Source organism: Nelumbo lutea, chromosome 4 (genome assembly GCF_056320005.1).
Source record: "Nelumbo lutea isolate HS-2025 chromosome 4, American lotus-T2T, whole genome shotgun sequence".
Classification (NCBI taxonomy): Eukaryota; Viridiplantae; Streptophyta; class Magnoliopsida; order Proteales; family Nelumbonaceae; genus Nelumbo; species Nelumbo lutea.
In genome coordinates, this window is record NC_142687.1 from 56777970 (window position 1) to 56801457 (window position 23488).

General features: G+C 39.9%; 1 protein-coding gene across 10 annotated transcripts in view; it reads right to left on the reverse strand.

The window, feature by feature from the left end:
- Nucleotides 1–259: 259 nt before the first annotated feature.
- Nucleotides 260–23488, reverse strand: part of LST8-1 (Transducin/WD40 repeat-like superfamily protein) — a 53826-nt gene continuing 30597 nt past the window's right edge. For 5 of the 10 annotated variants that reach the window (XM_088984307.1, XM_088984311.1, XM_088984309.1 and 2 more), the window contains 6 exons: nt 14774–14890; nt 14592–14686; nt 14102–14181; nt 13920–13979; nt 2700–2831; nt 260–1075 (listed from right to left, as the gene is read on the reverse strand). In XM_088984307.1, coding sequence (XP_088840433.1) covers nt 2704–2831; nt 13920–13979; nt 14102–14181; nt 14592–14686; nt 14774–14890 — 480 coding nt within the window. In that variant the 3' untranslated portion in view covers nt 260–1075; nt 2700–2703. The remainder of the gene's footprint in view (nt 1076–2699; nt 2832–13919; nt 13980–14101; nt 14182–14591; nt 14687–14773; nt 14891–23488) is intronic. The other 5 variants (XM_088984301.1, XM_088984306.1, XM_088984304.1 and 2 more) reach the window with 1 other exon arrangement.

The window sequence follows — 23488 nt, forward strand, 5'->3', positions numbered from 1 at the left end:
TTATCATATGAAAATGCTATTAAGTCGATGACGGAGGGATTTTGGAAACATCAAAACTCAAAACAGAAAGTGAAAGGACAATATAAGGATTACTACCTTGTTTAATGACATGAATCATGTACTTGATGAGTATAGTGGTGATTATTATGACGTCAATAGTGATTGAAAATTTGAAGTCAACAAAGACTAGCGACTACGTGTGTATGAATACTAATTGGTCTGCTTATAGCCGCCAACTTTTAATTTGTAATACACCGTGGAGATGAAATGTTAAACTTATCATTAAAATATTATGCTACTATTACACAATAATCATCATTTCATATTTAAAAAGGTAGAAATATTCAAAGAAAAGGCATGCATTCATCATTTGGAGGTTTCCTTACTGCACGAGTGGCCGACAGTTTGGACAGTTTTTCAGAAATTGAAAAAACGGGGTATTAAAAACCGGAATTGTTCTGGTTCCCCGGAACCAGTCCGACTGTCCTGTCCAGTCCGGTCCAAATATTGTTTTAAACCACTTGATTCATGGTGGGGCGATCATGGGCCATGCCCGAACCGAGCCATACCTATATATATTTGCAAGCTGGGACAAGCAGGGTAAGAACAAATAGCCCTAATCCACAGAGAGCAACTGGATGACTTTGACCTCCCATCCTATGTTGATAATACTTATAATGGTAATGGATCAACTCCAATATTGCTAAGGTTACCCTAATCCAACCATATTGATATTATTCTTGTTTTCTTTCGATACTCTTATGGTAAAGAACTCTGGTTTGTGTCAATATTTGCTCTAGACATCGAATGGCTAGCTCAGAAAATGTATTGAGCAAGACCACCTGATCGACGAGCAGCAGGTTTAGATATCTGACTTCCCATCCTATGATGGGATAAATTAGAGATCATAATGGACCGGAGTTCAGTATGGGTAAATATTACTCCGACCCCACCATTTTTTATGTTATCTCAAGTTCTCAACCCGAATCTGCCCTGAAATATAAAAATGAAGCAAAACCATTCTAGCTTGACATTGCAAATATTGTTGTCAGTCCACTCCGATGTAAGGTGAGATCTGGAGGAACAAAACAGTAAGGATTAAGACAATGGAAAAAAAGAGTAAACTTGAAAGAAAAGTAAACAAAAGAAGACCAATAACAGATGATACTTAGTCAAGGGGAGTTGAGTCGGGGTTTAAAGAATTGGTATTTTAATGAGTATCGGAAAGACAATTTAAGATGCATGCCAGGAAATGCATGGATGTCATGGAATGATTAGGATGCACCAGATCCACTAAAGAAACTCATATATCCTACAAATGGCGTCAATAAACCCTAGGTTCAAATGACAATAAATAAGGTATAAGCACGTAAGAAACACATCTATGTAAACTGTGAACTACCATGCAATACTTACTAAAGGTTGGGAAATGGTAGAAGAATTAAAATATTCATGTATACCTCAGAAAATCAATATAAATCTCATTAATACTTATAAATAAATGATAAATTAATTTTTCTTTCTTTTTCAATTTGATATAAATTAATTTTTCATTAAGGTGCTTTAAAATTTAAAACCCATTTGTTCTTAACATGTAATATATTCTAACAATGAAAACTCTAGTTTGTTCACATGACCTGGGTTAATAGAGTACAAATACACTAGATAGAAAGTTGGGAAGTTTAACATAAACAGGGTCACTGGGCTATGTTAGTAGGAATAAACTAAGAGTGATAATTAGAGTTAATCGTAGGGTGAGTCTGGCTGCCATGGCTGCATATATGTATAGTGAAGCTGTCAAGGCCATGCAGAGTGGGGATCCCCTTTTTTTGACAGCATAATATAAGTGCACACAACAAATACTCGGATAGGATGCTTCTTACCAGTTCTACATCAATTTAGTTCTCAATAAGCTGATTCATCTTCTGGAACAGGTTCTGATTTACAGGAGAAAAACAACCTAAAATTTGTCGGGACTTTGGAGAGAGTACTATGTGGTTTTTTCCTACCATGATGCTCTTGGCATTAAAGGTTCACAACTTTGCTTATAATATCTTCATAGGGTTCTCCTCTTAGTCTTATGGTGAAAATACAGGAGCTAAATTTGTATATTGTCCATCCTTGTTTTGTTTCTGGAACATGATATATATGATGGGTCTGGGTTTTGTTTGAGTTGTTTGAGAATGAATTTCGTGGGTTTATGGGTAGGGTACAAAGTCTAGGAACGACTTTATACCTGTTGCTATATTAAAAAACAAAAATTACTAATGTTAATTTGCTCAGATGCCAAGTCCGTAAGGTTATAGGCTGCTACTCTTAGTTTAGTTTTATGGTGAAAATAGAGGAACTGAATCTGTATATTGTGCATCCTTGTTTTGTTTCTGGAAAATGATATACATGGGTCTGGGTTTTGTATTCGTTGTTTGAGAAAGAATTTCCTGGGTTTATGGGTTGGGCACAAAGTCTAGGAATGATTTTATACCTGTTGCTATATTAAAAAAAAAAAAAAAACTTGTTAATGTTAATTTGCTCAGATGCCCAGTCTATAAGGTTATTCTTTGATAAGAAAAACCAAGCCAATGAAACTCATATCATATATGGACGGTTCCAACCTTTAAGCTCTATAAAAACATAGTTAACAACATTCCCCCATCTTTCAAAATATATATATGATTTAAAACAAAAGTTGCAGTTATTACAAGTTCAAGGTTGGGAAGGTTCTGCACCATCATGAAGGGCACAACAAACAGTAGCTTTATGATGCCCTTGATATGTCCTTATGGCTTCTCCATTTGCCATTGCCCAAAGTTTAGCTGTTGAATCAGAAGAAGCTGCAAAAGCAACAAAGTAAAATTAACTAAAAACATGGATGCTGGTGATCACAGTACCATGGATGTCAAGAAAACCAATTACTAATCCCAAGTGGCCCGTTCAGAAAATAAAGATGGTTTGTTCTTATGGTTGGGTTAGGACTTGGACTAATATCCATCTTGAAGCTAGCCCAAATAGTTTATGGGATCAATGCTGTGAGTATTTCCTTTTTCCTTTGTTTTTTGTTTGGGGGGGCAGGGAGGTTGGGGGAGAGGGAGCATTGGGGTAGAAGAAATTGCTCAAATTTGGAATAATTGGCAAGGCAAGTCAAAATTGCAACTAATAGAAGGGTATTTGTACCCATACCTTTTATTTCTGTATTACCCCTAGCTCATTAGATGTTTTTATTTTCATTCCTTGTTTACATATTTCCCCAAATTATTCAGTTCATCTTCAAATCTTATAATAGCCACTCTAATGGGATGTAAGTGAAATCTCATCTTTATTATGGCATGTGTTTTATACATTTGAGCATTACTCTAATTTGATATTGGTATCTTTCTCTGACAATGCAAGAGATTTGAAGCTTGTTAAAGTCTATTTAGTAAGGGTTTTTTTGGTCTTTATTTTTCTTCTTATGTAAATAGGGTCACATCTGTAATTTTACACGAGTTCAATCATGACAGAAGATTGGGTCAACAGGTTATAGAGATATACAATTCTGTCTCCTGTTCGAACCCTACCTTTTTTTTGATGAATAATAATAAGTTTATTGATTCATAAGCAAATTAGAGTGAGTTCATACATCATCCCAACGAGAGGCACGAGCTGCAGCCCCTCCTTGAAACTTACAAGTAAACTAGGAAAGAAAAACAAGAATCACAACTGAGCCCAAAATAATTCTTCCCTATTTACCCCTTGCTTAGCTAATACATCTGACAAGGTATTTGCTGATCTCCCCACCCACTGTACAGTGACCAACATATTCCTTGTCAACTAACTAAATTTCTTCATTTCATTCTTGTATCGCCACATAGCCTCTTCAGAATTTTTCAACCAACCCACCACCACTTTGGAATCCCCCTCGATTATTAGATGTTGTACCCCCAGCTGGTTTGCAAATTGGACCCCTTGTACAACAGCTAAAAGTTCTGCCCTGATGGAATTCCCAATTCCCAAAGGACCTGAGTAGAGCAACAAAATCTCTCCCTTCTCATTTCTCAAAGCACCCCTCACTCCGGATAATCCTGGATTACCCATGCTGCTTCCGTCAAAGTTCAACTTAATTGAACCTTCGGGTGGAGGAGACCAGCTTGTAATTGATTTGGCCTTTAAAGATAAACACCTTGCTACTACTGACCAATTTCTCCAAATGTCATTAAAGGAGAATTGATGAAAGATTTCCAAGGTCTTCAGCCAATGTATTGCCCTGTTTAACACAGTCTTTCAAATCTTGGCTGCTCCTTTCCTTATCTTGAAAAATTCTGAGATTCCTTTCCTCCCAAAGAGTCCAAGTCAAGGCAACACGACACATCTCCACATAATTCTCCCTATTTTTGTAGGCCAATAAAAGGTAGAATGGTTGAAGAGCATGTGAACTTCTGCTGGTAGACTCCAACTACCCCCGAACAACGAAAGTAGCCAAGCCCAAAGGTCTGCAGAAAAGGGACAAGATACTAATAAATGGTAACAATCCTCACCGTGAGCTCTACAGAGGATACACCATTTAGGAGAAATACAGAGAAAAGGTCTTCTCTTTTGTAGGTTGTCTAAAGTGTTTACTTTCCCATGGAAAACTTCCCAACAAAAAGCCATAATTTTTGGGGGAACTAGCTTACACCAAATTTCTTTTGACGGAAAGGGTTGGTGAGTAGGAAGTTGAGAGATGGACTTGATAAAAGAAGCACAAGTGAAGGTTCCATTGGGTCTAGGAGTCCAAACCCTCTTATCTGGCTTGGAGGGATCCAAACAAACTTGATTGAGACACCCAAGCAACAAAGAAAGAGAGTGTTCCCAAAGGTGAGACAAATTTTGAGACCACCTCTTTTTTGTACAAAGAAATAGAAAAAAAAAAAGAAAGGGAACAATCCTTTAACGGTGAGTCTCCTAACCAAATATCCTCCCAAAAAAGGATAGAGTTTCCAGAACAAACTTCATACCTGATAAAATTGAGGAATTGAGGAAGGGTGTTGTGAATAGCCTTCCAAGGTGCTACTAGGTTAGCTTGCCTCGATACACCAGCATCCCATCCATTCTCTGACCTCCCATGAATGCTTCCCACCACCTCATGCCACAATCTCTCTAGTGTTCCCATGAATGCTTCCCTAACAGAGTTTGATTCTTTCTAGTTACCCTCCCAATTCCCAAACCCCCCTCTTCTTTACTTCTGCAGACAATTTCCCAATTAACCAAATGATCCTTTCTCTCTTGTCCCGACTCCCATAAGAAGTCTCTCATCAACTTCTCTAGCTTCCTAGCTTCCCTAACTGGTATCCTAAAGACAGACAAATAATAGGTAGGTAAGTTAGCCAAGGTAGCTCTTATTAGGGTAATTGTTCCTCCTAAAGAGATATAGTTCCTCTTCCATGAGACTAATCTCTTCTCAAACTTTTCTTACACTGGGGTCCAAAATCTACTCTCCCTAGGATTTGCCCCTAAAGGAAGCCCTAAATATGACATAGACCAAGCAGAGGTGGAACACTCAAGACACTCTGCAATAGCCTCGACCTCCCCTACCTCCAAATTTATACCTGCTATGCAACTCTTTTCCAGATTTATTCTCAAATTAGAGACATTTTCAAATCCTTTTATTAGCTCCTTTAAGTTTGCTACCTTTTCACTAAGACCTCCTTCACAAAAAATCATTAGATCGTCTGCAAACTAAAGGTGGGTGATGGGGACTTGGTGTCTCCCTATTCTCCAACCCCTAATGGCATCTTCGCTGTCAGCCTTAGTAATGATCCTACTAATCACATCAGCTACTAAGGTAAAAAGGAAGAGTGAAAGTGGATCCCCTTGCCTAACACCCCTACAAGCTGGAAAAAAATCCTTCACCATACCATTTACTAGAATAGAGTAGTGACAAGTACTGATACACCCAAAGATCCAACTACACCACTTGTCCCCAAATCCACCATTTCGCATAACCTCTAATAGAAACTCCCAGTCCACCAAATCATAGGCCTTTTCAAGATCCAATTTACAAATGAATCCTTTCCTACTAGACCTTTTCATTTCCTCCACACACTCATTCGCAATTAAAATTTGATCTCTTATTTGTCGCCCTTGAATGAAAGCCCCCTGAGTTTTACTAATGATGGTAGGGAGGACTGTTTTGACCCTCAATGAGAGCACTTAAGCCAGAATTTTATAGATGCTTGTCACCAGACTAATAGGCCTATAATCTTTTGGGTGGTTGGCATCATTCTTCTTAGGTATCAAGGCCAAAAAGGTGGCATTAATTCCAAGGCTTATAGTGTGACTGTCTGCAAACTCCTTAAAGACTTTAGCTAGATCCTCTTTCAACACCTCCCAACTATCTTGATAAAAACCCATTGTAAAGCCATCTAGACCCGGAGCCTTGGATCTATCCATTAGAAAGACAGCTTTCTTAATCTCTTCTTCCTCGAAATCCCTTTCCAGCCACCTTGCCATTTCTTCATCAATTCTTGGCCAATCCACCCTTTCCATGACTGTTCTCTCACTCAAAGGCCTTCTATAAATCGATTTGAAGTGGTCCACAAATTTTCTGGCTATGTCATCCTGGTTGGTAATCACCTCCTCTCCTATCTCTAGCTTGGTCACAAAATTCTTTCTTCATCTCCCATTTGCCAAATCATGGAAGAATCTAGTGTTCCCATCGCCTTCCTTAATCCACTTGTGTCTAGATTTTTGTCTCCAACTGATTTCTTCCCTCAATAACACTTCTTCCAACTCCTTTTTTAATTGTCTCCTTAGCACTTTGTCCTCCTCGGTCAGCCCATTGTGAGATTCCTTTACATCCGAATTCTCTATTCGAGAGATTAGGCCCAATTTTTGCTCCTCAATTCTACCAAACTAATCTCTATTCCACTCTCTCAACCTTTTTAATTTCTTATGGAACTTGATCCCCTTCCATCTTACCCCCCTCTCCTCCTCACCCCACCACTCCTTCACTTTTTTCACAAAATCTGGATGGTTAAGCCACATATTTTCGAATCTAAAAGGTTTGGATCCTATAGGAAAAGACTCGGTTCCTATTTGGATAGGACAGTGATCGGAGGTGACCCTAGGTAATGCCCTAGCAACCAAGTTTTCCAAACTATTCTCTCAGGCAAGGTTAAAAAGGAATCTATCCAACTTCGAGCACAAAGGGGTTTCCTAAAGGTTGAACCATGTGTAACTGGCTTGCAACAGAGGTATTTGCTTTAGTTCACAATCTTCAATAAAACCATTAAATTTTCTCATGCTTGTTGAAATTACCTGTTGGGGATTACTGGTTTCATCAGAGAATCTAATGACGTTAAAATCCCCGCCCAGGCACCAAGGACCATCCCATAGCCCCTTGATTGCATATAGTTCCTCCCACATCTCATTCCTCTCTCTATGGGAATTAGGGCCATAAACATTGGTTAAGACCCATACACACCCATTTTCTACATTCTTGCACTTAATAGAAACTGAGAATCTGCCTATCAATTCTTCCACTACTTCCACCACATCCTCCCTCCACAGTGTTAAAATCTCCCCCGAAGCTCTCCAAGAAGGAGACGAGCTCCAACCTAAACCTCTAGACCTCCAAAAACTCCTAACCCATCTCCCATCTAATTCCATCAGTTTGGATTCTTGTAACAACACAATATCAGGTTTTTCCCTTCGGAGTAGGTCTTTGATCGCCCTTCTCTTCCTTGCACTCCCTAACCCTCTTACATTCCAGCTAATAATTTTCATCGATACAAAATAGCAAAGGAACCCAATAAGAGGCCATATTCTCCTCATTTTAGGCCCTTCCTCCTATCCCCTCTACCATTGAATTCTAAATCCCCCTCAATGTCTGAAATTAGCCTTTCCACTTCAGATCTTTTTTTCTCATTTGTTCCTCTTTCCCCCCCTTCCCAATTTCTCCATCCTTTCCAGGCAATGTTTGAGAAAGAATTTTACCCTTCTCACACTTATTTTGGCTACAACATCTTTCTACGAGTCCTTCCTTTTTATTTTGTTCCTCCATCATTGTACAGATCATCTCCCAAATTCTATCCGCCTCCCCCTTACTACTTCCTTCCAACACCCTCTCTCCTCCTTCCACTATCACCCTCTCTCTTGCATCAGAAACTCCTGGATGGGAAGCTGGGATATCTGTTACAGGCATAGCAAACAAGTCAGTACCTAAAACAGAATTGACACCCATACTTGAAAGAACGGGGGTAGGACTAGAATCACTGGAAATGACTTGCTGACAGTCGGCAAATGGTTTTAAAGCCGTTCCCCTTTTTGGACAAGGTTGTGAAGTAGACATGGTGAAAGAATCACTTCCTGATGACCTACCCACTTGGAAAACCTTTCTCTGTGTTTCCGACACTGGAATACCCGCATCCATCCTCACGACCGATTCTTGTCCCTCTCCACCAATATCCTATATATCATTAGACTCAGGGTCAGCTCCCTCGACAAAGGGAGGAGGAGTTTTCACAGCTTTAGAACCAATTTCTTCACCAATCCTAGTCTTTCCGCCACCTGCCTCTTTAGTCTCTTCCTCTAAAAACAACAAATCAGTATACAAACTTTCTGTTTCAAGAAGATCCTTGTTGCTTTTCGGAGACAAACTTCCTAGACTTAGCGTTTTGTCTCTATCAGAATCATCATTGCTGTTTTGTTCACTCAACCAATCTTCAAGTCCTGTTCTGTTCTCATCACTGGGCTTCAAGTATCTCGGGTTGCACCTATCTGGTGAGAGACGGTTCGCCAGGTTGGAAGGGACCCACTGTAGAGAGCCTCGAGACTGCGAGTCTTGAGACTTTTTTGCGCCTGATCTATTCGGTCGAGAGGAAGGGTTCGGGGTTGAAGAAGATAGACGCTTTATCTCGTCTATCAACTCATCCCTCCTCCCAGTCACGTGTTTACTTAACATGTCCCTCGGCCCATCTGTCTTATAATGGGCCTTGGGATCAAGACTATAGTAGCCCAACTCCTTTACTTGAGAAGCCTTCTCCGGCCCACCATAACTGGGATCCAGTCGATTGGGCTCTTCTTTTCGTCCCACGTGACCACTTAAAGAGTCACGCCCCCCTGTTTTAATGGTCGAACCAGCAACCTTCCTTGTCTGAAATTGTTGGTTCAGCCTTCTCCCTTTCAACACTAGAAGCCTTTTGTCTTTTTCCCCTGACACCACCTGCGCAAAGGATCTGCCATTTGTCATAACCTCTTCTTGCTTTCTCCAGGTTTGATTCCAACTGCCCCAAAACTTTTTGGCTTCCCAGAATTTGTAGGCCCTTTTTAGTGAAACATCCCTTCCCATTTGAATACCCAATCTCACAAGGCCACGTAGTGCTTCTTCTTCCTCCTCCCCTCCTACCAAACGAGCCTCCTTCCACAGCCCTGCTTCAATGGAAGAAGCTAACCACACAGAGACAAAGCTCCCCTTTGTTTGTACCTCTACCTTTCGTGGAATTTCTTCTGGCTTCACACCACTTAGCAGGATTGCTACTGAATAGAGATCGCCCCAGAAAGCAACTTTCAAGATTCCTCCACACAACACAGCTATAGACTCTACTATTTCTTGTTTCCATAGATGGAATGGCAAGCCTATTACACGCACCACCACACCATCTTCAACAAAAAAATCCTTGGAGTTGGATGTTGGATTCCATTTGAAGACTGTGAATGATCCGAGCTCAGCCTGAACATTGATAGCTAATATTTCCAAATCATTCTCTAATGGATCTAGGATGGCTTTACAGTTATCGAAGGGGGTTACTATGAAAACACTCTTCAACTTCAACCTGGTTGCCAGTAAGTCAGCTACCCTCCTCCAATCATTAACCTTTTCCTTGGCTTGTATCACAAACTTACTATCCCACTCCTCTCTCTCTAGACCTCCCACCATTCTGCAATGGCCTTCTGTTTTTGCCATGACCACTGGCCCTTGTTGTATCCTGCTGTTACTGAGATAAGCCTTCTCCTCCCTTATGGAGGCTTTTTTCTCATTTGCTACTCTTTGAGCTAAGAACTCTTTGAGCAACCAGTCAACTTCCCCCCAGCCTTGGTTCTGTTTTCCTGCTGATAGACACACCAGTTGCCTTTGTCCCTTACCAAAAAATTCAGCCAAAGCTATGAAGAACCCCTTTCTATTCCTCTTCTTCTTTCTGTTATTTCTCTTCTTTTCCTATTTATTTCTTCTCACTTATCAAAGTTTACAAGACAAACCACATAATATCAGAGCAAGGCTAGTCAACTGGTTCATCCCAGACACTTTGTTCCATTGGTTCCAGCTGAGAACTCTCTCCACATACTAAATGAAGGGAAAATGACTGTAAAGGAATGGTCATCCTTGAGGAATAGAAGCTTTAATGCCTAAGTCGTAATAGTTTGTGTTGTCTTCGTGGTTTTCTAGATGCCCTCTAGTTGACAGTCTAAAAAGGGGTCAATTGTTCTATAGTGGGATGCTATAGTGAATGGTTGGTATTTAATGGTGCTTAGTGGATGCATGTAGTGTAGTTCTTCAATTGTGTGAAAGTTATGGTGACATGTGGTTCAGGTAAGTGGTGAACTAGGTTTTTGACCTTTCTTCCTTGGTTGGAAACTGAAATAGGAGCTTCCAGTTGGTGTAATTTAGCGAAACAAGTTCATCCATATTGTTTTTTAACCTAGTGAACAAAAAATTGCCTTGTGGCTGCTTCTGGGAGTGGTTCCAAATTGGCTGTAGTTGTACAAACCAATCTCATGAATGTCCAGCTAACCACAGTTAAGCTCAATGGCACCAATTATGTGACATGGGCTAAGTCAGTTGAAGTATCCCTATTTGGGAGAAGAAAACTGAAGTATATATCACATATCAAAAGATAAGTCATAAACAAGATCAGATGGGTATGACAAATGGGTACAGGAAAATGCCTAGATTATGACCTCTCTATGAAATAGTACAGAGAATCATATTAGGGTCAATCTTATGTTTCTGGATACTATCAACGAGATTAGGGAGCATGCCAGACAGTTGTACTCAGGTCTAGGTAATGCTACCAAAATTTATCAATTGTATCCAGACTATTTTTCTCTTCAGCAAGATGATATAAATGTGGAGGAAAACTATGCAGACCTGAAATGTCTGAGGAATGAACTAAATGTGTATTAGCCACTCACCACTGATTTGAAGGTACAACAGTCAGAAAGGGAACATTTAGATGTGGCAAGGTTCCTATCTGGGTTAAGAACAGAGTTTGAATGAGTTCATGCCCATATTTTGGGTAGCAGTGATCTGCCATCCCTTTCAGAAGTGTTTCTTTGTATTAGAAGGTCATACTATTGCACATCTCTTCGCATGCCTGCCCAATAGTAGTGACTCCCAAGTCTCTTGAGAGTCCGTAGGATCCTGGAATGCCCCCACAAAGCTGAATCGTGGAACAATTTTAAAAGCTCCTCTTTGTACACTGAAGTAGTTGCTATCATGAAGTGACCTTTGTAGAAGAGGTCTGGGCCCACTAAGGAGAACACAGGTCCCATTCCTTGTCCATTCTGAATCTGCTCCTTGATGGTTTGCAATTGTGGGTCTAAATGGGCCTCCTGACGGATTGATTCAAACGGGGGTAAGTGGGCTGAGAGCACGTGATCTAGGTCAGTTCTTCCACCCTAGAGAGAGCATCAGCTGCCTTATTAGTGGGGCCGGGCTTGTATTCAATGCTATAGTCATACCCCATCAGTTTAGTCATCCATTTATGCTGCTCCCGAGTGTGGACTCTCTGCTCCAACAGCTTTTTTAAGCTTCTTTGGTCGGTTCTGATTACAAAGGGGCGGCCCACCAGGTAGGCCCTTCATTTTTGAACAGCTAATACTATGGCCATTAGCTCCTTAACATAGGTAGACTGATTACGGCCAGTAGTGGAGAGTGCTCTGCTGTAATAGGCAATAGGCTGCCCTTTTTGCATAAGAACAGCCCCAACACCAATACTGGAGGCATCACATTCGAGAACAGAAGGCTGTGAAAAATCTGGAAGGGTTAGGACTGGGGGTGTGGAGATGGTAGTCGAGTTGTTTGAAGGCCTGTTGAGCAGCGCCGGCCCAAGAGAAAGAGTCATTTTTCAAGAGCTAGGTCAAAGGTGCGGCTATCAGCCCATAGCCCTTGATGAAACGCCTGTAATACCTGGTAAGCCCTAGAAATCCCCGTAAAGCCTTCACATTAGTGAGCCTGGGCCAGTTTTTAACAGAAGCTACCTTTTCTGGGTCTGCCATAACCTTCCCTGCTGAGACTATGTGTCCAAGATAGTGAATTTGGGTCTGGCCAAATGAACATTTGGACCGTTTGGCAAATAACTGATTGCTCCCGAGAGTGCTCAAGGTGATTTGCAAATGTTCCATATGAGAATTCCAATACAGACTGTATACGAGGATGTCATCAAAGAAAACCAATATGAAGCACCTCAAATAAGATCTGAATATAGTATTCATAATAGATTGGAAGGTGGATGGTGCATTGGTCAGTCCGAAGGGCATCACCATGAACTCAAAATGCGCATCATGGGTTCTAAAAGCTGTTTTGGGGATGTCCTCGGGGTACATTCTGATTTGATGATACCCCGAACGTAGGTCCAGTTTGGAAAACACCTTAGCAGAACCCAATTCATCCAATAACTCATTGATGATGGGGATTGGAAACCGATCCTTAACAGTAATTTTGTTTAGGGCCTGATAATACTGGGGATGAAAAAGGACTGGTGCTAGTTTGTATATACCCCTTGTCCAACAATTCCTGAACTGCCTGTTAAACTTCGAGCTTCTTATGATAAGGGTATCTATAAGGGCGGACATTGGTGGGCTGTGAGCCAGGCAAGAGGGGTATTCTGTGATCTTGATCTAGATGGGGGTAAACCTGTGGGTTCAGAGAACACATCTTCAAAAGTGGTCAAAAGGGTCTGTAGGGCCGCCTGTTGCACTTCATTTGCGCCGAGGGTATCTGGATAACTTGACCTAACAAGTAATATCTCCTTTAATGTTGGGGTGTTGAGCCAATTTATGAAAAACCCATAATTGTGCATTGGGAAGGTGTTAAGGTATCTAAAAGGTGTTCTAGGTTGTGGTAATAAGAAAGGAGGAGAGTTACCCTGGAAAGGTACACAAATGCTGATTGGGCAGGTTCATCAATGGATAAGAGATCTACCATAGGTTATTGTACCTTCCTATGTGGAAACCCTATCACATGGAGCAATGCTGGAGTAAGGTACAGAGCAATGGCACATACAATCTATGAATTAACCTGGTTGAAACATCTCCTATAGGAGAAAGGCATCTCAGTGAGCAAACCTATTAAGCTATTTTTTGATAACCAAACCGCCACTCACATTGCTTCCAATCTAGTCTTCCATGAGAGAATAAGCATATAGATTTGTGAGGGAGAAAGTAACATGTGGTGACATTATTACACCATATGTGAAGTCTGAAGACCAATTAGCTGATCTATTCATCAAGAGTTTGAGTCAAATTAGGATGGATTATATTTGTAACAAGCAGGAGCTTTATGATATATATGCTCCAACTTGAGGGAGAGTGTAAAAGTATATTTTGTAATGGGATTTTTTGTCTTTATTTTTCTTCTTATGTAAACATGGGCATATATGTCATTTCACATGACATGAGTTTAAATCACAACACAAGCTTGGGTTGACAGGTTAGATAGATATGATTCTCTCTCTCCTGTTTGAACCCTACTTTCCCCCATACTTCTCTTTCATCCTCTTCTCTTCTTTATGTTATTTCTCTTCTTTTCCTATTTATTTCTTCTCATTTATCAGAGTTTACAAAACAAACTACAAAGCTGCATAGTGCAAGGGAAAATATGTAAATTAGGAAACAAAGGATTAATCATAATATATCAAGATACAGGGAATATTAATATAACAATCCAATAAGACTGCATAAGCTACCTGTGATTAAATAGGCACCATCAACAGAAAAGACGCAGTCCCATACCCAGCGCTGATGTCCTGAGGACATAATAGAAGATATTAATTACTAAGAAGAACTCAACAAGGAACATTATATTCTCACTGACTGAAGGCACAAGCAAGAAAATGTGCAATTGGAAGGAAAAAGATCATAGAATTACCTATTAAAGTTTTCTCTAAAGTGAAACCATCAACATTCCATATCTTGACAGTATGGTCTGATGATGCAGTAGCTAGATATCTATAGGAAGCAACCAAAAAAAAAAGATTTATATAAATTCCATTTCAACAAAGTAGAGGAGCGGGAATAAAAGTAAAGTGAATAAGATCATCTTGTACAAAAGCTTCTAGACTTGATAATATTATGTTTGAAGTGGATGGTGAAAATTTTTTTTTGTGAAGTTAAAAAGGTAGTTACATAAATAATGCCTAAATCAGATGCCTAAAAGTTTCTGATTAAACTGATGCATGGTACAACCATAGTTTTGGTAGAACGCATTCAATGACTGTTCCTGATTCTTGAAAAACAGGTGGGCAGTTATGTAGACCCCAGAACTGTACGTGGGTCCTAAGTCACTAGACCCAAGATGCTCCCTTACATAAATATCTTTGATCTAAAAGCAAGAAATGAGAGAAGAATTCATATCAAACCTGTGTGGTTCACAGAACTCTGGTGATAGCAGACACTTAAGAATGTATCCATTGTGTGCTTGTAGTTTATGAAGTGGCTCGAAGTTGGTCATGGTCTGACACATAACAGTGATTGGGCTTCAATTGAGATGGTCAAGACTGGAGTTGCATCAAGATAGTATCAAGAATTGACTTGGAAATACCTGATTCCCACGCAGCAAGCGCCACACATAGCATGTCCCATGGTTGTTTGCAGCAACAACCAAACTCCCATCCCACATTACTGTTAAAGACCTTACAGCGGTATCAACCTCTGGTACCTGAATTTACAACTTATTAATAAATATCCTAAAACAGGAATATCATCCATGCTTGAGAAATAAATAACACCCTTGTCCGACAGTATGCAACAAATATCTATAATTCCTACATTTTCCAAGAATTAGAGAAAGCAATGAAAAAGAACATCAGCTTCCCATAACAAGTTAGCTTACTGAAGCTCTAACAAATTTGTCAGGTTTCTGTAGGGTATATAAATACCAAGAAAAATTACACAGAAACTAGTATAGGAAAACGGGATCCACTTTTGACCCAGTCATTCAGCCTATATAACTGCAGATAGATGGAAAATGACAATACTTAGTATTAAGAGTTTTTCTTTCTTCTCGGGCATGTAGCTTGGGTGCCTTTTAAGGGGCATTCTTGTAATTCTAACCAAAATTATAAAGGAGTGAACTGGGTGGAATGTGAATCAAGAAAAACAACCCTATTCTCCAATTTTCTTTTTCTTCTCCTCTTCTCTTCTTCTTTTCACTTGCTTCTTCATTCCAATATATTTTTCTGTTGATTGGAAGTTTCTACTAGGTATCCAAGCATCAGAGAAGATCCAAGGAGTTTCTGATCTGGTCTGACAGGGAGAGCCTGCTTACATCAGCAGGCTGTACAGATGATGTCAACAGGTCATATTGGACAATAAGGGCTCATGACTGTAACCACACAGGTTGGTTACCCTGATGTTAGATTAATTTTGATACAAGAAGCTGGCTGATAAGGTAATGTTTCAGTATTTTTAACTATCTTTTGGATAAGAATACTGAATATTACATTTTCTGGTTTTCTGATTGGTCTAATTGATGGAGGTCATGTTTGCCCATGCAACCTACTGTGTTTAACCTCTGGGATATTTGTTGAAATGCTGGAAGTGGTTCCATATTTTTCCATGTCCACTTAAATATTCTGGATTTTTTTTTTCTGATTCTGTTTTGCCACCAGCTGCCAGCTGCCAGCCAAGGTTTTCCCTTGCTTGTTTGACTGTTTGTGTTGGAACCAAGGTAATATAAGGTTACCTTATGGGCAGTGTTTGGAGGAACATCTATTTAGGAGTTGGTAAGAAGTGTTTGTTGTGAATCGTGGATGATAGGGCTTTCCATGGAAGTAAAAGGCTATCCTAGTGGTCATGGAGGAGCTGGTGAGAACTTAAAAAAGTCAAATAACAACAGCTAAATTGGACAGGCTAATTTTCTCGAATGGTCATAGCCTGCTATGTAATATATTGGTGGTAGGGGCAAATTAGGATTTCTCATGGGAAGAGAAATGAAGCCACGAATGGATGGCCCTGCTTATGGTTGTTGCAAACAAGAAAATTTAATTATTACATCACAGGTTGTCTATTCTATGCAGCCTCATATTGTCAGAAATTGTGTCCATAACTAAAGAAATATGGGATGGGACTAATGCTACCTATTTTAAGGATAAGAGTTGTTAAGACTAGTAATTTGATACGGAGAGAAGTTTGATGCTATTAATTTCTTGCTTACAGGTGATTTGGGAAGAAGTGGATCTTGACGTTTTTGAATGGAAGGACCCACTAGATGCAGAGCAGTTTAGAAAGGTGGTTGATAAGACAATGGATTTTAAATTTTTGGCAGGTATAAACACAATTTTGATTTTACAAGACAGCATGTATTAAGTTCTGACATTCTGTCACGAGCAGCTGCAAAGGCTCTCATAACAGGACACTTGATCAAGGATGCCTGACTGAGATTACCATGGAGTTCCCTACAGGGAGAAAGGGTCCTTCCCCAATCACTATCTTATTAAGGGTGGATTTGGGTAGGAGGGAGGAGGCTGAGAAAGATCTGGGAGCAGACGAAGCGGTTACCTTAAAAAAATCTCGTGGAGTTAATGGAGTGCGATACTCTCATACAGTTCATACCACCAAAGTTTTCTCTTATCTGAAACTTGGGTTGGTGGGTGCTGGCCCCATGAAAAACTTCAAGAGGGTGTATAAGAGAAGAGGAAGTAAGATTATTACATTTACAACCAAAGCATCTGTTAAGGAGGATTCTTGGGTTGTCTCAAACATGGGTATTCAGGAGGAGACTTCCCTTCATGAAGAAATTAGGGAGAGCGAATCTGCTCTGATTGAAAAGAGTTCCTGATAAAAGTTCTATACAAAAGGTGGAGAAATCTGGAAGTACTACCTTTGACAAAGCTGCCGAAAGAAATGTAGAGATCGGTAAAAGCCTTGGCTTGTTCTTCTCAGGTGGTGAGAAGTGTTCCAGGAAAACCTTTGAAGACTTTGAAGATAGGTGCAACTGGTGGTAGGGAGAAGTGGGATGAAGATACAAATGGGCGGGAGGAAGTGTTTGAAGGGGAAGACTAGGGTTCTTTTTTGCTTGGTTTTTTTGCTTTCGATTCTGGAGGACATTGTGTTTTGGAATGGTAGAATACTGATATGTTTCATTCTATTGCCAATAGGCATATTTATACAGTAAGCTACTGCAATAAATAGAAAGAAAGAAAAATAGAAAGAAAAGAAAATAGAAAGAAGAAAAAATAGAAAGAAGAGAAGATAGAAAGTACAAAAATAGAAAGAAAGAAATAGAAAGAAAAAACTTTCTAAATCAATCCTTCCACAATCCTAAGAATATATACAATTCTATTTTCAGATCTGAACCAGTAACCCCACGTTTTCCAACACTCCCCCTCAAGCTGGTGAATAGAGATCCTCCATTCCCAGCTTGGCTATAATTCTCCAAAAGTCTGTACTATTGAGCCCTTTAGTAAGTACATTGGCCAATTGTCCTTTTGTAGACACATAGGGTGTGCGAATCAACTTGCTGTCCAGTTTCTCTTTTATAAAGTGTCGGTCAATTTCGATGTGCTTCGTCCTGTCATGTTGAACAGGATTGTGAGCAATATTGATGGCTGACTTGTTGTCACAATATAGTTTCATAGGCTCTTCTCGTGGAATCTTCAGGTCTTCTAAAATTATCTTCAACCAGAGTAATTCACACACTCCTTGTGCCATAGCCCTGAATTCTACCTCTGCACTTGACCGAGCCACTACATTTTGCTTCTTACTCCTCCAAGTAACTAAGTTTCCTCCTAAGAAGGTACAGTAACCAGAAGTAGACCGTCTATCTACTGAAGATCCTGCATAATCGGCATCTGTATATGCTTCAAGAGTCAGTCCTCCATTTCTTCTGAATAAAATTCCTTTTCCTAGATTGGCTTTCAAATAGTGCAGAATTCGATGAGCAACCTGCAGATGAACTTCTTTAGGATTATGCATAAACTGACTTATTACACTTACAGCATATACAATATCTGGTCGTGTATGTGCAAGATAAATGAGCTTTCCAACTAGTCTTTGGAACATCTCCTTGTCTACACTTGCATTCTCGTTGGCTTCTCCAAGTTTATGATTGGGATCTATAGGCGTGGAAGCTGGTTTACATGCCATATTTCCTATTTCTCTCAAAAGATCAACAACATACTTTTGTTGAGAGATAAAGATGCCTTGTTTAGAATGTGCAACTTCAATTCCGAGAAAATACTTTAGTCTCCCCAAGTCTTTTATCTCAAATTCTCTAGCAAGGCAGTTTTTCAATGCTTCCTTCTCCTTTTTATCATTCCTAGTAACGATTATATCATCCACATAGACTAATAGTGCAGTAACTCCCCCTGAGGTTGTGTGTTTGATAAACAATGTGTGGTCACCTTGACTTTGCTTGTAACCTATACTCAGCATTACCTTCGTAAACCTTCCAAACCATGCTCTCGGAGATTGTTTGAGACCGTATAGTGCTTTCTTCAACCGACAAACTTTGTTCCCTTTAATGCCTTCTCCAAAACCCGGTGGAATGTCCATGTATATCTCCTCTTCTAGATCACCATGGAGAAACGCATTTTTTACATCAAACTGTTGCAAATCCCAATTATAGTTAGCAACCAACGACAGTAACACCCTTACTGTATTCATTTTAGCTACTGGGGCAAAAGTATCCTGATAATCTACCCCATAATACCTTGGCTACTAGGCGTGCTTTGTACCTTTCTAATGACCCATCAGATTTGTACTTAATTGTGAACACCCATTTACAACCTACCGTCTTCTTGTTTCTTGGTAGATCCACAACTTCCCATGTGTTGTTTTTTTCTAATGCCTCCATTTCCACTCTCATGGCTTTTCTCCACTCCTTATTAGAAAGTGCCTCGGCTAGAGTATTAGGAATTAGAATGGTGTTAAGGCTGGCTAGAAAACTTTTATGGGATTTAGAGAATCTTTGGAATGATACATATTTGGCTAAAGGGTACAATGGGCATTTGGTACATTCCTTGGTTCCTTTTCTCAGTGCAATAGGTAGGTCATACTCATACTCAGACTATGAAGGTGTAGGTTCAGGTTCTAAGCATCCCTCAGTTCTAGGATTAGGAGTTGAATCTTGGACTTGCATAGGTTGAGGATTTGGATTTTTCCTCCTAGAGTAAACCTGCATATATCTCACATCATCATGCACATCATTCGTGAGGTTAACAGTGTTCGAATTTGGTTCAATGGTCAGGTTGTTTGACTCTTGTTGAGACTCAGGAATGTGGAGCTCAGAGGAATGTGACTCAGAGGGATGTGATTCTTGACGATTGAATGCCTGTGAGGAGGGTAATACATCTAGGGAGAGTAGATCCGAGGCCTTATCTTCCATTAATGAGGGCTCCCCCTGAAGATAAGGTTGAGTGAAAAAAGATTTTCCTTCCTCAAATGTGACATCGATGGAGGTGTAGAATTTTCTGGTGGCTGGATGATAACATTTATAACCTTTCAGAGTTGGGGAATATCCCAAGAAGACACACCTGATTGCTCGTGGGTCTAATTTTCCCTTATTATGGACATGAACAAAGGCAGTGCAGCCAAAAATTCTTGGTGTGAGATTATTTGAGGCTCAAATATCAGGGTAAAATTGAGAAAGGACTTGTATTGGGCTTCGGTTGTCAAGAACTTTAGATGGTAGTCTATTTATGGTGTACGCAACAGTAAGGACAGCTTCCCCCCAATATTGTTTTGGCACCTGATTTTGAAAGAGAAAGGCTCAGGTGGTTTGCAAAAGATGGGCATTTTTTCTCTTAGCTACCCCATTCTGTTGGGGAGTGTTAACACAAGAGGATTCATGCACAATGCCTTCTTTCTGAAAAAATGGGGACAAATTCTGATTAAAATAATCTGTAGCATTATCAGATCGAAACCTTTTAATTCTCACACCAAACTGAGTTTGAACCATGTTATGAAAGTTGGGAAGAATCGTACCCACATCAGATTTAGACTTAAGAAGAAAAATCCATGTGACCCTAGTGCAATCATCAATAAAGGTGACAAACCATCTAGAACCAGTAATGTTAGGAATTTGAGAAGGGCCCCATATATCCGAATGAATCAAATAAAAAGGAGTTGAAGATCTTTTATTGCTGATAGGTAAAGAAACTCTTTTGTGCTTAGCAAGTTCACAAACATCACAATGAAAGGTTTCAACATCAATTCCTTTAAACAAGGAAGGAAGCATTGTTTTAAAAATAGGAAATGAATGATGACCAAAATGGAAATGATGATGCCAAATTAAATCTTTATTGGAGGTAGATAAGAATGACTCGTGTGTGACATGCATAACAGTGTGAGATGATTTGCTGGTTGCTTCAAAGTAGTAGAGTTCATCTCTTTCCTTAGCAAGTCCAATCTTCTTCCCCGAAACCTGGTCCTAAAATACACAATAAGGGAAGAACACAACATTGCAGTTCACATCCTGGGTGAGTTTATGTATAGAGATAAGGCTAGTGGATAACTTAGGAACATGAAGCACATTTTTAAGTAATAGGGATGGAGTAATTTGAATATTCCCAATGCCTGCCACTGTGGTGAAAGAACCATCAGCAACAGAAATTTTTCTATTACTAGGACAAGGTGTATAGGTGAGAAAATGTAGTGAAGAGGGTGTCATGTGGTCAGTAGCTCCAGAATCAAGAATCCATGGAAAAACACTAGCCGAGGCATGTAATCCTAGAGATAAAGACTCACCTGAGAGAACAAGAGAGGTAGAACCACTTCCTGGTTTCAAGGATTTCAGGAAGCACCTTAGCCTTTCAATTTCTTCATCATTAAATGGTCCCTGACTTGAGTGTTAATGCTACGGGGTTGTGGAGACATTATGGGCCTGTTGAACTCCTTTTGAAACTCCTCGATTTCCCCATTCCTTGCTAGATGTGGGAGGTTTCCCATGAAGTTTCCAGCACCGATCTTTCGTGTGTCTGGGCTTCTTGCAATAGGTGCACCAGAGGTTATCGTTAGAGTCACGGGTGGTTGTGTCACGAGCCAAGTTGTGATTGTTCTCACCCTTTGAACCACTGTAACTTCCTCCCCTTGCCACCATGGCTGAGCCTTCGGGATCTTTAGGCTCAAGCATGATTCCACGGCGGCTTTCCTCAGCTCTGACAAGGGCTATGACTTCATTCAATGGAGGCATTTCTTCTTTGCCAAGAATTTGTATTCGGACCTGATCAAATTCAGCATTCAGTCCGACCAAAAAATCATACACCCTATCTCTTTCAATAAAATTCTTCAAGATCACAGCATCATCTGCGCACTTTGTCTCAAGAACCCGATAATGATCAAGCTCATGCCATAAATTTTGCAGCAGATTTGCATACTCTGTAACACTCCTGCTCCCTTGTTTGGCCGCCACAGTCTTCACTTTGACCTCATAGACATGAGCAGTGTCATGGGCTTTGGAATAGGTTTATCGGACAGCATCCCAAATAGCCTTTGCAGAGGGAAGAAACATACAAGTATCACTGATCTCAGGTGTCATTGAACTCCACAACCATGACATAATCATGGAGTCCTCTTCGTCCCAAGCATCAAAATTTGGCTCACCCAACCTTGGTCCTGTTCCGAGGTGACTAATTTTTCCTTTTCCCTTCAAATAGGTACGCACTAGTTGTGACCACTTCAAGTAATTCTGGCCATTCAATCTATATGTTGCCTGAATATTCTGCAAATCACCAGTGTGAGGATGAGAATTTGTTGCTCCATCTGTTTGGAGGGGAGCACTTGTTGCAGTCATGTTGGACATTGTTAATGGAGGAAAAATAAGGCCAGTAGGAAAGGAGAATAAAAGAACACTTCTGGTTACAGATCAACACTGAAGGCCAGAAGAGAAAAACACAAAAAACTGGCAATGAAGGCCGAAAAAATCTCAAGGTTGACAAACCTAGAGCTCTGATACCATGTTTTGGAATGGTAGATAACTGATATGTTTCATTCTATTGCCAATGGGCATATTTATACAGTAAGCTATTGCAATAAATAGAAAGAAAAGAAAATAAAAAGAAGAAAAAATAGAAAGTACAAAAATAGAAAGAAAAAACTTTCTAAATCAATCCTTCCACAATCCTAGGAATATATACAATTCTATTTTCAGATCTGAACCAGTAACCCCACGTTTTCCAACACATTGTGAGCTGGCTGAGGATTTAGTCCTAGAGATGCTTTTGTTCTTTTCTTAGACTGTTGTAGTTTGTGTTGGTCATGTATTAGGATGTGCCTCGGTTAAGGTGCCTTCTCTAATTGGCAAATTGACATGGTGCTTGGTGTGGATATCAAGTGATCACCCATAAATATATAATCGTCTAACATGAATACATGATCAGGTTCACAACCTTAAACCATAGTTGTCAAGGCATTGCCTAGGCATCCTTGGTTGGGTAACTTGACTTGTACTAAAAAGGCACCTGCCTAGGCAACAAAAATCATAAGGTGGGTGCCTTTTATAGGAATATTATTATGGCGGCATCTTATTACATATGCCTTTCTAATGTTTTACTATTGAAATGATTCAAGGGTTTTGAGAAGAGTAAAAGAAAGAAAGAAAAGATGGATAAAAGAGGTTAACTGCAACTTCTTTTTGGGCATGTTGCATGTATTTAAAGGGTAAATTGCAGACAACCACCCTGTACTTAGGGGGTAATGACACTTAGCCCCCTGAACTTGTTTTGCAACAAAACCCCCTTGAATGTCTGAATTCCAGCACCTCGCCCCTGTCATTAGCATTCTGTTAGTTGACTTCACGGAATACTATTATTTTATGAGACCATTTTGCCCTTTTAACTTCATTTTTTTTTCCTAAAATCACCTTTTTTTTTCTAAATTCCTAACTCTCACTTGTTTTTCTCAACTTCTTTCCACAAAGTTCATCTTGATAACACCTTGAGAACAATTTGTGCTTTAGAATATTATTTTCATCATTTTAATGTTTGTTGCTGGAATCTTGAAGTTTGGAATGGTGCAAACATCCTATGTGGGAGTGTCCAGGACCAGTTGTCAATTCTCTTTTTTTAAATGGAATTTATTTTTACTTTTCAAAAAAATATATATCTTTATTCAATAAGTGGGCATGTCTCTTACTGGGCTTGGCTCAACGTGGAGTGCCAAGAGCTCCCTCCCCCTTAAGATTGGTCATGTTCTTCTGAGAGAACTCAGGAAACTGATTTTGCGTAAACTCCAACTCTTCGCAAGTTGCTTCGACTGGTGATTGGCCTCTCCAATGAACCAACATCTCCTTCCTGCTATTCTTGGTTTGCTGTTCCAG